Below are 15,859 nucleotides of genomic sequence, written 5' to 3' on the forward strand. Positions count from 1 at the left end.
ATATAACTCATATAATTCTAAAGAAAAAAAATGTGAAGAAAGATTAACTTTTATAAAAAATTTCTGTATTTTTTTTTATTAATGTATAATTAACATAAAATGACTTAATTTAAGTATACTTAACATAAGATGGCTTATATTAAGTATACTTAATTTAAGATGACTTAATTTCAGTATACTTAAGATAAGTTGACTTAATTTAAGTATACTTAACCTAAGATAACTTAATATAAGATGACTTAATAATAAGTTGACTTATTTTCAGTATACTTAAGATTAGTTGACTTAATTTAAGTATACTTAACCTAAGATTACTTATTTTAAGTTACTTAACTTGATATGACTTAAGTAAACTTTACATAATACGAGTTTGGAACTTATTTACTCTACAATACAAATTATATTTTTCTGCTTGATATTTTTCGTCTTGTAACTTAACTTCTGTAGTATATGAACATCAATATTTCTTTTGACTGTGTTGACTTTTTTGTAAATTTTTTCTGTATAAATTTAGAAGAAATATGTTAAGATTATATTTTTCTGAAATTTAATATACTTGTCTATGACTGTGAACCTTTTTATAAAATTATGAATAAACATTTCAGAATGAAGTAAACCGTTTTTTATGCGATTTATTTATTGCGATTTATGCGGTATATTGTAACTCATTGATTTAGTTTTAAAAAATATGGAACGTATCCTTTATTTTTATACGTGTGTCTAGTCCTTTTTTGTGCGATTTATTTTTATGCGTTTTCCTGTGGAACGTATCTACCGCATAAAAAGAGAACCAAGTGTATTATTATATTTAATTTTAGTTCTATTTTTTTCAGATATGTTGACGGACAATTTGTGAGAGACGGCAGCCGATGGCGGCTTCACCAACCGTCTATTACTTGAACATCGGTAAGTTTAATTATTTGTTTCTAAACCATTTAGATTTTTCTTGGATAGTAAACAAATTATAATTATGCTTTGTTCAAGTAATTATGTTAAAATCTCATTAATATCTTGAATAGACGGTTAAAAATATAATGAAATTTATTTGTAACAATATCTTTATAGATTTTGTTATATTTTCTTCTATACTCATTAAGCTATAATCTCATTAAAGTCTTGAATATTATAAAATTATATTATAAAATATAAAAGAAATTGAATGTCATTTATAAATTATTTCATAGTAAATTTTAATTTAGGTATCTTAAATTTCATCAAAAGACTGTGGAATCTCTTAGAAGTAGTAATCTTTTAAAAAAGAACTATTTTTAATATTTAATATTGTTTTTATCTCAATAGTAAGCAAATCATAATCAAATGTTATAATAGTTAAACTTAAACTTAAAGTTAAGGTTAAAATGAACATACAGAATATATGGTATAATTCGAACAATGGCAGAATGTCGAATGTCGGAAAGAGGTAAAAAATGTTTCGTAACAGAAAAACAAACTTAAAAGTAAAAATAAATGGGAATAAAAAAATTAACAGTCACATTGTTTTTATGTCGTATAATTTTTATTCACAATCTGTTCATCAATGTGAACATTGAGTAAATTTAAGATCGCGGTTAACATTAGGTAGGTAATTATGATGATTTGATCTTAATTTGTTGGTTGGCTGTCGTCTTGTAGGTTAACTTCAGTAGTATATTGATGCTCTGCGATTCCACTATTTACTTTGACTGTGAATCTGCTGCTATCCTTAATATTATCATTGTTCATCGACTTGGCTGAAGGTCCATATGCTGAACCTCATTCATTTGTCTGTTCATCTGTGATGAACGATGGCCTTATTGCTGCAAACACCGAGAGGGCTCACAAAGGGCCTAGCTTGACCAGGATTCGAACCGGCGCCCACGAAATTATTAGTCGCCCTTAATATAAAATGACTTAATGAATGTATACTTCACATAAAATGACTTAATTTAAGTATACTTAACATAAGATGGCTTATATACTTATGTCGTATACTTAATTTAAGATGACTTAATATAAGTTGACTTATTTTCAGTATACTTAAGATAAGTTGACTTAATTTAAGTATACCTAACATAAGATGGCTTATATACTTATGTCGTATACTTAATTTAAGAATGACTTAATTTAAGTTATACTTAACATAAGATGGCTTATATATTAATGTATACTTAATTTAAGACGACTTAATATAAGTTGACTTAATTTAAGTATACTTAACATAAGATGGCTTATATTAAGTGTACTTAATTTAAGAGACTTAATATAAGTTGACTTAATTTAAGTATACTTAACTAAGATGCTTAATTAAGTATACTTAATTTAAGATGACTTAATTTAAGTATACTTAACATAAGATGGCTTATATTAAGTATACTTAATTTAAAGTTAAATTGACTTAATTTAAGTATACTTAACATAAGATGGCTTATATTAAGTATACTTAATTTAAGATGACTTAATTAGTATACTTATAAGTTGACTTAATTTAAGTATACTTAACATAAGATGGCTTATATTAAGTGTACTTAATTTAAGATGACTTAATATAAGTTGACTTATTTTAAGTTACTTAACTTGATATGACTTAAGTAAACTTTACATAATACGAGTTTGGAACTTATTTACTCTACAATACAAATTATATTTCTCTGATTGATATTTTTCGTCTTGTAGCTTAACTGTAGTAGTTTATTGATGCTCTGCGATTCCACTACTTCCTTTGACTGTGAATCGGCTGCTATCCTTACCACTGTCATTGTCCATCGACTTGACTTAAGGTCCAACCTCATTCATTTCAATGTCGGAAGATTGGACACTGAAAAGCGATTTATTTTGGAAAGTTAAACTTGACATGAGAAATGTCGTATTCATAATTTCAGAACGAAAATAAAACAAGATATTTTTTTTGTATTTATTATAAATAATATTTCATGCTTAAAATATAAAATAAAAGAGAAAATGGGTAATTAACAGAAAATGATAACAGCGGATTCTAAATTGTAGTAAGTTTTGGTATCATTATTTTTTTATATTATGCTGCAAATTGATGTAATTATTTTCTTGTTACTTCAATTTGGTTGTTTTGAACAGTTATTTTCTCACGCCGCCTTCCATAGTAACACAAGCCCTCATAGTTTTGCGCTTGTTGAGGGAATTCAAAGTTATCTGACATCGCCAGTAGCTGCCAGGAAGCGGAAACAGCCTAAATAGTGACAAATCGAATGTGCAATTTCTTGCCTTATATTCACCCTAAAAAAAAACGAACTATTATTAAGAAGAACAGATTAAGATGTAAATTTACCTTTAATAGCGGACATTGCCAGGCGGGTGTTATGCAATTGATGAAACTTGACCAGATTTCGTTTTTAGCTTTCACAAACCTGCAGTATCTGGATGATTTGAATTTGTAGAAGGACATGCACGTGTCCAGTTTCTCCTTGCTGGCGCATTTGTCGATATTCCAAACCACCTAATGAATGTAATCATTATAAAAAATGTAATAATATTTTTTGATGTTATGACAACCTCGATGGGATCATGTACGTCTTGCCTGACGACGATGTTCTGGTCCATGTAAAGATCACCGTTGTCATGGTAACTGATATTAGATTCCTTGTAGATAATATTCGTGTTCTGTGTGCCTGGACACGCTTCGAATTTTTCCAAAAACAAATTCCACTGCAAAAAAAAAAAGAGAACAGAGCGCATTAATGCTGCATCTCGTTTTTGAATGTAATTGTTTCGATTACCCTGGCCGATGTTGTCTGCAGCAGGAGGAGAAGTGCGATTATTATCAGCGATCCGGTCATTTTTCACTGCCGGCGGATCTGGATGGTCGTTCGCTATTTGTAGCCGCCCGACCGGACATAATTAGCGCCTGTGCCACCATCGATAAGGCCACCCACTAATGGTTTCGACCATTACACCAAACCAGATGATCGAAGAACAATTTGCGCAAACAAACGAAAAAAAATAACAAAACAAAACAAAAACAACCTAAACCAAAATTGGATGCCGCTCGAGCGAGCGCTTGAGAACAGGTGGCGCCACCTTTGCGATCTTTCCCGGCGGTTTAATTACCATCAACAACTACCTCATTAGCAGTTTTCCATTTTACACGGTTTTCTCATCCCTTCCTCCCTCTCTCTCATTATTATTGCCGGGCGCACGGGAGGCGTAATTAAAATTCCCCCCAGGGCATACCAACTTCGATTCAGTTCTCTCTCTCTCTGTTTTAGTAAATACCTCTCGATCCTTCTCTCTCGCTCTCGTTCGCTCGCCAATTCCCTAATCAAATTTACCTAAATTAACCTGGCTGTGCCCTACAACCGCCCTCCGCCATCCCGTTTCGTACAACAGCGGCACAAGAATCAAAGCCGCCTGCAGGGTCTCTTGTCCTCCCGACTGAAACTCCTGAAAGACTACTCAACTAATACTACCACTTACTTACACCGACTGCCTGAGATGCTTGGGAATAAATTTCCAATTGAGCGAAGGAATTTAACTTGAAATATTAATCCCGTTAATTGCCTCTGCATTCCCTTTCCATCCAATAAATTAGGTACTTACATTTCGTTTCGTCCGCAGAAGACGCGATTATCCTTCATTATCAATTCGATGATTGCAAAGAAATTTAAAATTTTATATTTTTTTTTTAATTTTTTTTAGATAATTCGTAACCAAGAGATGGCGTAACTACTGAGTACCATTGATATGTTTTATGTAATTAGTTGTATTATAGTAGTTATTTGACATTCACTTAAAGATAATTAGTTTTTCAGTCAAAAATCACAAGAACGTAATTTGACAAACCAACTACCTTTCTTTCAAGGTTTCATTCTCATATATGGTACCTAACTTCTTGTGTGCTTGCGTTCATAATACAATAAAATATGTCTGAAATGCGTAATCCATTTTTAAATTGGGATAAAAACAAAACTAAACGATACATTTTTTTTTTTACTAATTTAAAAGTGGAAGTCCAAACAGCAGAAATACAATATGTTAGGAACACGTTGACAAAACAAAAGAATATGCTACGACCAAATGTGTCAAAATTAGCAATCAGTTAGTTGCCAACCCAATAGAATTAAAAATCAACAAAATCGTAATGATGATCATTTTTCTAATTCGAGATCTAAAGAAATGGGAAGATTGAATTTACTTAAAGTATTGAAATAATTAAAAAATATTAAAAGTGTTAATAATTCATAGCGCTAAATTAAATTATTTATTGATTTGCTTTTAATACTAATTAAAATAATTGAAATGCAAGTGTAGTACAGTAATTGTTAGCTATTGTACATATATACTCTTACTGAATATACAATTTTTTTTTGAAAGGTTTAAAACTTTGAGTAATATTACAACTCGTCATGTTGTAACCATCTTTAAATATAATCGTTTCTCATCATCAATAATAATTAGGGTCGAAAGATTTAGGTCGATAGCCCTTTGATTACAATTGTGACTAATTAAGATTATTATTATTACTTTATACTACTATTTTTTATGAATGTTTGAATTTTTCATAGGAGAATTAAACTTATTTATGTATACTTGAAAATTACAATAGTTATTGGACACAAATATATGAAGAATCGTTATATTTAACCAAATAGTTTTATTAATCAATGGATTCTTAATCTTTGACTAAATATTTGATTATAATCAATACTTTGCTATAAGAAATAATAGTAAGTAATTAAAGTATAATAAATATATGTTCATATCGGCAGTACCATCTGTTGTTCATTATTATAACCTAAAGGAATTCCTCACTTTTAACGAAAAAAAATTGGTTCTAGATTTTCAAGCTTTTTGATTGAGATTTTTTTTGAATTTCAAAGAGTTCGACGAAATATTTGAAAGTAGAAATCATAAGTAAAATTTATGTAAATGCCAACATTTAATTCTATTTTTTTGTGTGTAAACTTAGTAAATATTCAAGAGATGCAAAAAATATAATGAAAATGTATTGTTTTTCAATTACAGGAGACAGTGCATTAAATATTATTATTGAATTATCCAATATAATAATTTATGGAACATTTTATGTAATTATTTTCTTCTTATACTGCAATAAACATAATTCGTAATAAATACTCAAGAGATGTGGTGAAATTAGAGAGGAAGGTGAAGTGTAATTTAAGGATTTCTAGTCCTTTCCCGCCTCCGGTTAGATTGTTAATTGATATTTTCTTTTCGCTTCGGTGCTTTGGGCTTGTGTGAAGGTAAGCACTTCTTGTGGATGTGAATGTCTGTGTCTGTGTTTTTGGCTCTCTCTGCCCCCATCGACTACGTGAGACCAATGCTTAAGAGTAGGCTGTGGGAGGGTGGCGAAGCTGGCATAGCCGCCGGCCCCACAACCCAAGGGAACGTCCGAAATTGACTGAAAAGACGGTTATTTAGGTATTTCATGACACGTGACCGATTTACATAAAAGTGCCAACCTTCCTTACGCCAAGTCCACCACATCCAAAAGAGAGAAAAAAAATACGAAATAGAAGGAGACAGAGAAAGAAAATAACCGAAGACAAGAAGGGAGTTGGTCTGCTTAACAGAGGAGAAAGAAAAGAAATAAATTACAGACAAAAAAAGTAACGAATAAGACAAAAAAAAATGTCTCTATATATAAAGAGGGAGAGACAATAAAGGGAAAGAAAGTGCACGAAAAGTATATACTAAACAGGAGAAATGACTTAATAAAGGGGAATAATGGATTTGCGACGCACACTGAGATTGAGGGAGGGAATTGCTTTTGTTTTTATTTTGTCTGTGTGTGTGTGCGCGATTATTTTGCGTGCGTGAAGGAAGAACCGAAGGAATTCCCTTTCGTTCGTTTTGTTTCTCAGGTGGGAGATGAGATGATCTTAATCTATATTTCGGGCACACTTTTCAATTCCCTCCCTTCCAACCCAAAAAACGATTCCAGCTTTCTTCCGTGCATGAAATCGTTTTCTTTTTTCTTCTTCCTCTGCTTCACGTTAAAGCAAAATATATAAATATACCATGCGTCCCCCGTTGACAAAAGGGCATATCGCGAAAATGTAAATATTACAATATGAAACGTGGATGGGCGGAGGAATTCGCAGTACTTAAATTATTTATGGGCGCCGCGCGGCCACCGCCGCCGCCTTTGAGGATTCGCCACAATAATAATAACAATAAAAAATATTAAGGGTGTCCCCACTTGCTTTATTTACGGGAACACCGAAAATTGTGAATATGCAAATCGCCGATGATCGCGTAATCCGGTTGCGCAGTTCGTGATAATAATAAACGGATGTTTTACGTGACGCGAAAGGAAAAAAAAGGAAATTCGGTTTGATTTACTTTTATTTCTGACTCGTGAAGATTACAACTCTACTAATATTTAAAAAAAAATATGAAGAAGAAGTTGGTGAAGCAAATGCATTTATTACAATGAAGATGACGTATCAGAAAAAAAGAGAATTGCTTTGATTTAATTTTATTTCAGACTTGTAAAAAATATAATGAAGAAGAAAGTAATTAATGCAGAAGTCACTTTGATGGCGTTTCTAAAAAAATGAGACATGTTTTGATTTACAATTATTTCAAAGCAGTAAAGATTATAACGTTCCCAATAATATAAAAATAAGACTGTGGTAAAACAAAGGAAATTAGTACACAAGAAGATGGTGTTGCAGTTAACAAGAGATTTGCTTTGATTTAATTTTATTTCAGGCTTGTGTTTCCAATGTTTATTTTTAATTTAGACTTGTAAAGATTATAACGAGACTAATAATAAAGAAAATACAGTAGAATCTATTTTTGTACGGTAGATACAAAGAAATCGCACAAAAAAAAATCGAAATTTTCATAAATTCTTACATATAACAAATACATTATACATTATATAATACATTACAGATAATAAATAAATTAAAAAATCACACTTAAAAAATACGTCAAAGATTTACGATACACATGAGAAATTGCATACAAACAAAATATATAATTAAATTACACATGGAAACATTTTAAAAACATTTAATTTCTCATTATACATATGGAAAAATGTTCAAAATGCACATACATAATTCACTGCTATTCGTGTTAATCCAAAACGTCATCTTATTGTGATGAATTGGTTCGAAATCGACTAACAGAATCGTTTGAGCTGCATATATGCACATTGATAGAAGACATTACAATGATGCCAACGCCAAATGGAATTTCATATATCGCATAAAAAAACGCATAAAAAATGACCGCATAAAAACTGGTTCTACTGTATATAAGAATTCAATTAGTATACAAGTTACAATGAAGATGGTGATTCAGAAAAACAGAAAATTGCTTTTATTTCCGACAATTAATAACTATAATATTAACAATATTTTATAAATATATGTAAAATAAGTGGTAAAGTTAAAGGAGACTTGTTTTGATTTACAATTATTTCAAAGTAGTAAAGATTATAACGTTTCCAATAATATAAAAAAATAAGACTTTGGTACAACAAACGCAATAATAAGAACATAAGTAATAATGAATATGGCCTTTCTAAACAAAAACTTGAATTGCTTTGATTTACTTATATTTCAGAGTCCTCCTAAAGATTACAACGTTACCAATATATAAAAATTATATAATATTGTGGTGAAGTAATGACAATTAGTATACATGAAACAATGAAGACGTTTAACCAAAAATGTTACCAATATTTAAAAATATATATAACTGGTAAAGTAATTAATATACAAAAATAATGAAGATGGCGTTTTCAAACAGATCTAATATTGAAATTTAGGATGCAAAAAAAAAAAATAAACAAGCGAATTTACTTTTCACACAAACTCGTAAAGATGATAACTCTATAAATATTTAAAATAATAACATGATAGTAAACTAAACGGAATTAGTACATAAACAACAATGAAGATGGAGTATTAAAAGCTTATATTTGTACCTTACAATGTCGGATGATTGGAGACTGAAAAGCGATTTATTTTGATTTACTTTTACCCTAGATTTATAATGATGAAAACATAAAAGAAGCGCATTTAGGTTGTCGTGGAATACTATTAAATAAATATAAGTAGAGACTCCTCGTCGGTCCTACGCACTGTACCTAATGGATAAGACGGCCCTAAATGCAATTAACCTAAATAAGATGATTTTTTTAGAACGGCGATTCATTGTTGATGGTATATTGAAAGATTGGTGGTAAAATAATGTAGCGGAAGAGGAAACTCCAACCTTTGTATGAAATTCAATATACTTTTATGAGGTTGATATGAAGGATCGTCGCTTTTGAATTTTTCAATTTCGAAAGATTAAAAAATAAATAAACGCACATATAGAGAGCAATAAAGTTCGAATTAAACGCGCTCCGAAAATAATGTGGCGGGGTGTGCGGTTAGAGGGATGGGTTTTGGAGAACGGGGGATTTTTTTTGTGTTGCTGCATGTGTGTCAACCCGTTTTGTGCTCGGTGTTTTACGAGCCTCGAGCACAAAGTGTAAACGGTTTATTTGATAAGCGATAAAAATTAAGCGAGCTGCGCTTTTTTCATTCTCTCTCTTTCACTCGCATCACAATCAAATACTTCTCTCTCTCACACACACTCTTTTTAGTATTTTTTTTATTTGCAAGTGTGGTTGCAAGCTCGCAGCTGCAATAGGGGAAAATATTAAATTCGGTCCGGAATTTATTTCGGCTAATTTACATTTATCCTGTGGATGGGAGGATGGAATAGTGAGGGTGGAAGGAGATGGAGGAGGGACGGCGGCAAGGATTTCATTATTGTCTTGGCAACTGTTTTGGTCCTTAAGGAGCTTCCCTCCTACATTACAACCCCATAAACACTGCCGAATGGTCCGAGCGCGTTCCTAGACAAACCGCGACAAAATCCATGTCTACCAACCCTTTAATAATACAATAATAATTATTTACCCTCCTAAACACACTTTAGCAAAAGATTTAAAGTTTCAAATTAAAAGAGAGCCTTAGATGTTTATGCAATTAGTGCACATAGACATGTTTTTTTTGTACACTTAGTTCCCTCTCGAAAGGGCCCCAGACTCTATCTATAACAGACTTACTGATAATTTAAATTTAATTATTGAACGTGCGTACAATTTGACCACAAAACAACATTGGTTAACGTGCATACAGATAACTAAGTAATTCAATAAAAAACTTCCGAAAAAATAAGGTATATATAATTTAGTTCTATTTTGGGTAGAATGTATTAATAAGTGATTAAGTTTTTCTATTAGAAAGTTGGTAAAATGTTATTACAAATCTATGTGTTTTGAATTTTATTTTTTGTTGATATCTGTTCAAAAATGATATAAATTTCCATATTTAAAAATTATTTGAAATTTGACTTGCTTTTATTCTAATTTTTGAAACATTGAAAACAGTTTTGATAATTAATAGTTGGTTAAATGTTATGTCGCTGATGACACAGCAATATTGGCATCAGATGAGAATCCAGCAATAGCATCAGAATATCTGCCGGAAAATTTAGATAAGCTACAAAAATGTAAGACATAATAATACCAAGATGGACTGCAGTCACATAATAGTGTTCTGGCTATTGGCCTACTCGACAACAGTGAAACCACAAACATGCTGATCCGTTGCAAACAACTAGATTTAGTATATAGATTTAAGTAATTATGAATGTTCAAATCATCATAATGGTAACTATCCACCGGGAAAGATTATCCATCTATTGTCAACTGCGATCTTAAATTTACTCAATTTTCAAATTGAAGAACAGATTGTGAATTAAATTATATGACATAAAAATAAATATGTCAAATATACGTGTAGTAAATTTGATTTTTGTTGGTTTCGATATTTGACAATTGGTAAAATCTAATTAAAATTTTACTTGTTTTTATTTTTATTTTTGTCGGTATCTGTTCAAAGAATTACATTTTTATATTTGACAATTGGTTAACTGTTAACTTAAAAAGTTAAATTAGTTTTGATATTTAAAATATTATCGAAATTTATTTGTTTTTATTCTTATTTTTTGGTAAGAAGTGAAATCAGATTCGATATTATATATTCCAATTCAATGTTTTACTTTAGTATCTCTTAAAAAACGTCAACTAAGTTTTGATATATGAATGTTGGTACAATTTTATTCTCAATATTTTCAGTTTTGTTGGAATCTGTGAGATAGTGAAATGTTTCCATGTTTAAAAGTTGGTAAAATGTTGTTCCAATTCAATGTGTTGAAACTTTGTACTTTTTGTGAATATTGTTTAAAGGACAAATCAAATCTATTATGTTATTTTGTTGTCGGTCGACAGGATGCGGACGAAAGTGAAGGTAGTTTCGAGACACTTTTCCGCTTCGCCGAAGCATCTCTAAATATGATTTCCCTTTACATTCCCTTCTTGCTGTGCTTCACATCAACATTTCTCTCGGGCATTTTTTTAGTCCCTCCACTTCTCCCATCCTCCTCGTCGAGCGGACTTTTCCGGGGAAAGACAACAGAAACAATAAAAAAAGAGAAGGAAATTGTTTCCAGTCGGGCCGTTTCTTTCTTTCCCTCCGCTGCATATTTTTTCTTCCCCTTTTCCTGTTGTATTTATTCACTTTACTTTTTTCCTTCTGTCTCGCTTCTTCTCGTCTCGTTCGGTTCTTCTCGTCCTCGTTTAAAGTTGCACACGGCACGCGACCTGCATCGGAGATATTCAGGGAGGCGGCTCGAGGGATGAAAGTCTGGCTGAGATATGCTGAGTGGACGGCGGGGGCGGCCTCCAAATTACATACGAGTGCGAGCATTTCTCGGTTCCGGCTTAATTCTCGCGAGACACAAATAGAAGGGAGAGGAAAAAGGAAAGAAAAAGCAGAAATAAAAGAGAAATCAGACACAACCCTAGAGATGAGAGCGAGCGAAGAGTGTTAAATTGAGCCGTTTCCGCCACCGCCTCCTCCGATTCCACAATCTGAACCGCAAGCACAGCCAAAGCCGAACATAAACACACAACTTTTATTATTTGTTTTGTCTCTTTTATTTTTCAGTTTGTGTTTGTTTTATTATTTTGAATTCGACCGTGATCCGATAAATGCCGGCGCCGACACAATGCACAAATTGTGCATTTGCCCGTGATAGAAATTGTTGGCGTTCGGTGGGTTGCCTCTGATGAAAAATTCATGTGACCAGGTGATCAATTCTGCGACGGCTTGGCATGTTTCCCTTCCTTTATGTCCGATGCTAATGCGATACGATGATATTTAGGAGTCTCAGTTCCACTTTAATAATTATATTCTACGAGCGAATTATGCGGGAGCGCATTCGCAATAAGCGTGAACCAAAAAGAGAGAGAGAGAGAAGGAGGCAATACAATACAGAGACAGAACCAATTATTATTAAGACACCATCTATCACCATTTCATGCAGAGTTCCAAACAAAATATCCAACATAATTAAGTTTTATGGACAGAAGTGGACAAATAAAATAAAACGTCACATAACACTCTAATATCTGTCAGGTGTACCAACCTATTATATAGACGCAGTATCTTATGTATACGTATTGGTAAATTTTAACAGAATATACTACTAAAACTGAAGAGTTAAAGAATTATCAGAAGACGTTGAAACAACATAACTGACAATAAAATTTTCAGTAATCACTAATACCGCAAGATGAAAATTGTAGCAGTATTTAACAGTAGTTTACATCCAGCAAATAGTCAATCCTTAGTTTGACAAAACATAAATATAGAGATTTTTCTGACAATTAAACTGTGAAAACAGAAGTCAAATTATATATAGTGTCTTTTATCAGACTTGTTCGAATTTTCGTTCATATTGTCCTTGAAGAATAAATGGATTTTACTATTAGAAGTTGGATATAATTCAGTGTAATTCCCGATTTTCATCATTCTATTTCTGATAACCGTATACATGTAATAGAAGTTCTAGTTATAATAGAAGTTGATAATTGAACTTTTAGTTGTCTTAGGTCCTTCATGAATATTTAGATTCCATATTATTGAGACATTCTCATCTCACATTGTATTACATCTGAGAGAAGGAACGATGTGTACAGAGTTACAGCTCACTATCATTTTATAGAAAGTAATCAGTTCAGTAATTTGAGACATTTGGAGTACCTTAATTAAAAAAATCTACATTCAATACAAAGAAGGCACACGTGGGTTTCTATACCGGTAATTAGAGATCTCTAATACTAATGTATTTGAAGTTCGCATTTTGTGGACAAATAAACTTACTTTAGGTTAATGCGATTTAATACAATAATTACTATTTAAATAAGCTGTAACCTTGTAAAACTTACAAACTACTCCCCTACAGACAATTTGAGTTTCTTCAGGGGAGTCGAGATTCAGCCGTGAGTGAAGATGGTTGTGTCCTCCAAGAGAGACGGGATTTGGCCATCAAGGTAGACTCTTAAGAAATGCGTGCTCTCTCATTAAGAGCAGAAAGAAAAGCAAAAAGGAAGTAGTGCCCAGAGACTTCCTACGCTGACAAAGTGTTCTGTGTCTCTAGAACGGATATAATATTTTACATTAATTCTTACTTGGAATAAATTTGAATTATATTCAAGAACTAATTTTGTTCGACAACCGAAATTTTCCGAGACATTCAAATATAAATTGGGCTAAAATCATATAAGTATTTCATTTTTATATTTATTTTTATTCGTAAGAAGAAACTACGTAATTTCTGAACATAATAAATATATTAAAGTAAGTTTAATTCTTTGAAAATACTAACAAAATACTAATGTATCGTCATTTCGTAATTTGTGCTAGAAACTTTCTTCTTAAGTTTGATTTAGTTTTGTTACTTTATTTTTATAATAGGAAATAGATTGAGAACGTAATTCCTTTCAGTCTTCCGACAGAGGGCGGTTTACGACTTTTGTCCCCGTACACACCGGAAATGGAACAATCATGCAGTCGTAAAGCCGTCAGTCGAGCGCGTCGCGACGCCACCTACCCTCAAAATACACACACACATACGCAACATATATATATGAGCATACGAGAGAATTTAGTAAGCCACGAACAAAAAAAAATACCGTAAATGTGCGGTGGCGGCACGTACAAACACGCGGCGGCTGAAATTTAGTTAAAAAAAAGTCACCACCACCACTAGCGACCCACATTCATCTAAACTTGATTCTTTAATGGCCCAACGCGCATAAAAGTTCTACATAAAAAAAAGTAAAACGACGGATGTTTTTTTTTTATAGAACCTGAGCCCGCCCGTCCGACGTCCCCGAACAGCGACAGCGGACACGTAACGAGAGGGAAATTTATTTTCCAACAGACGTATATTAAACTTCCCGAAAGTGGCTCCACCTAAATCGTTTTATTCCAATTTCGTCCCTCCCGCTTCTATAACGACTTAACCGTTTATCACGACCGATCATCGCCTTCTATCCACAAACAAACAAATTAAAAAAAAATAAAGAAATTTGGAAAAAATAATATTACAAAATTTTAATATATAGTATAGTAGAGCTGTGTTGATAGTCTTTTGAGTCTAATGATAAAAATGGAAAAGTTCATATGAACTCAAATCGTTATGAACATTAAATACTTCCCTATGCAACTAAAGTACGTTAGTATGAACATAAAGTATATTAGTATGAATTTTAGTGTACGTTAGTATAAACTTAAAATATGTTTGTGTGTAACTTAAATTCGAATTTATTAACATAAAATATGTTCATATATTGCTAATGCAAAACTCCGCTTTCATAGATTTTCTTGATCCTACAAATTTCCTAATTCCTGGTATATCTAAGCTTCTTCTATAGTTTCAGATTTTCAGTAAGCCAAATTAATAAATTCTATATCATAATTAATTCGTTCTGCTCCTACTTGAACTGTATTTAACATTAACATTAGAAAATCATAATTGTCCTGTTTTTTCAGTGATGTGTTCATCAACCGACGGAAATTTTCCCATCAATATTTTGTGGTAATTTATAGTATTGCATCCATGGACGCAACTATTGTAAATCATTGTAATACAAAATATAAATTAATTAACGTGAATAATTGAAGAAATATTTCTTGCGTTTTTAATTCAAAAGTTATAGATACCTACATTATCACTATTATTATTCGAAATCTTTTTCTCTCTCAGTCATGTGGTGACTATCTTATAACAACTGTTAAAAACTGTATATGGACTTGTGTTACCCTGTGAATCTAAAATACATTTGTACAAACCTAAAATATTCGTATGTATCTAACGTTTTTCTTACCTTCATATGAACATTAAAGTACGTTAGAACGAACCAAAACTATATTGTTATGAACCTGACACGTTCTTATGTATCATTGTTCAATTTGACAAATGTTTATTTGACTATTTTTCTGACAAAATTGAATAATATTTGAATTTTCATAAATTTTATTGTTACAGTAAATCGCCGATTGTACGTGGTAATTTGGGAACGTCAAAGCACGTATAATTGAAAAACACGGTTAATTCAAACATCGCTTTTATAAACATAATATCTATCTATTGATATACAAAAAACACATTTTTAATCATTTTAAAAGGTAATCTGCATTTTTTTATTGTATTCATTTTAAAATTATTTACTAAACGGCAGATTTGCAGAGAAAATGTTATTGTTGAGCTTATAAAATAAATAAACAATAATATTACCACGACCACGGATTACCTGAATCACGGGATAATTGGCATTTAACTGTATTACAATTTTTTTTCTTGTTGTTGAAGGCCTTTGCTTAGTTATGTTGTTTTCATTTTTTTTGTAGTTCGATATTAATGAGATTTAAAATATAGTTAATATTGGATAACAAAATCTTAGATTTAACAACTTTTACAATTTCATAAATATGTTTAATTTTTAGACTATATAGTTAAATGAATA

The 15,859-nt window shown here is 31.5% G+C and overlaps 1 protein-coding gene across 1 annotated transcript in view; it reads left to right on the top strand.

Moving 5' to 3' along the window:
* The first annotated feature begins 828 nt into the window (after positions 1 to 828).
* Positions 829 to 15,859, top strand: part of LOC108563105 — a 31,933-nt gene continuing 16,902 nt past the window's right edge. Inside the window, exon 1 of the mRNA XM_017921684.1 lies at positions 829 to 906. Within this exon, the coding sequence (XP_017777173.1) occupies positions 870 to 906 (37 nt within the window). The 5' untranslated portion in view covers positions 829 to 869. The remainder of the gene's footprint in view (positions 907 to 15,859) is intronic.

Source organism: Nicrophorus vespilloides, unplaced genomic scaffold, assembly GCF_001412225.1.
Source record: "Nicrophorus vespilloides isolate i.1.1-1 unplaced genomic scaffold, Nicve_v1.0, whole genome shotgun sequence".
Classification (NCBI taxonomy): domain Eukaryota; kingdom Metazoa; phylum Arthropoda; class Insecta; order Coleoptera; family Silphidae; genus Nicrophorus; species Nicrophorus vespilloides.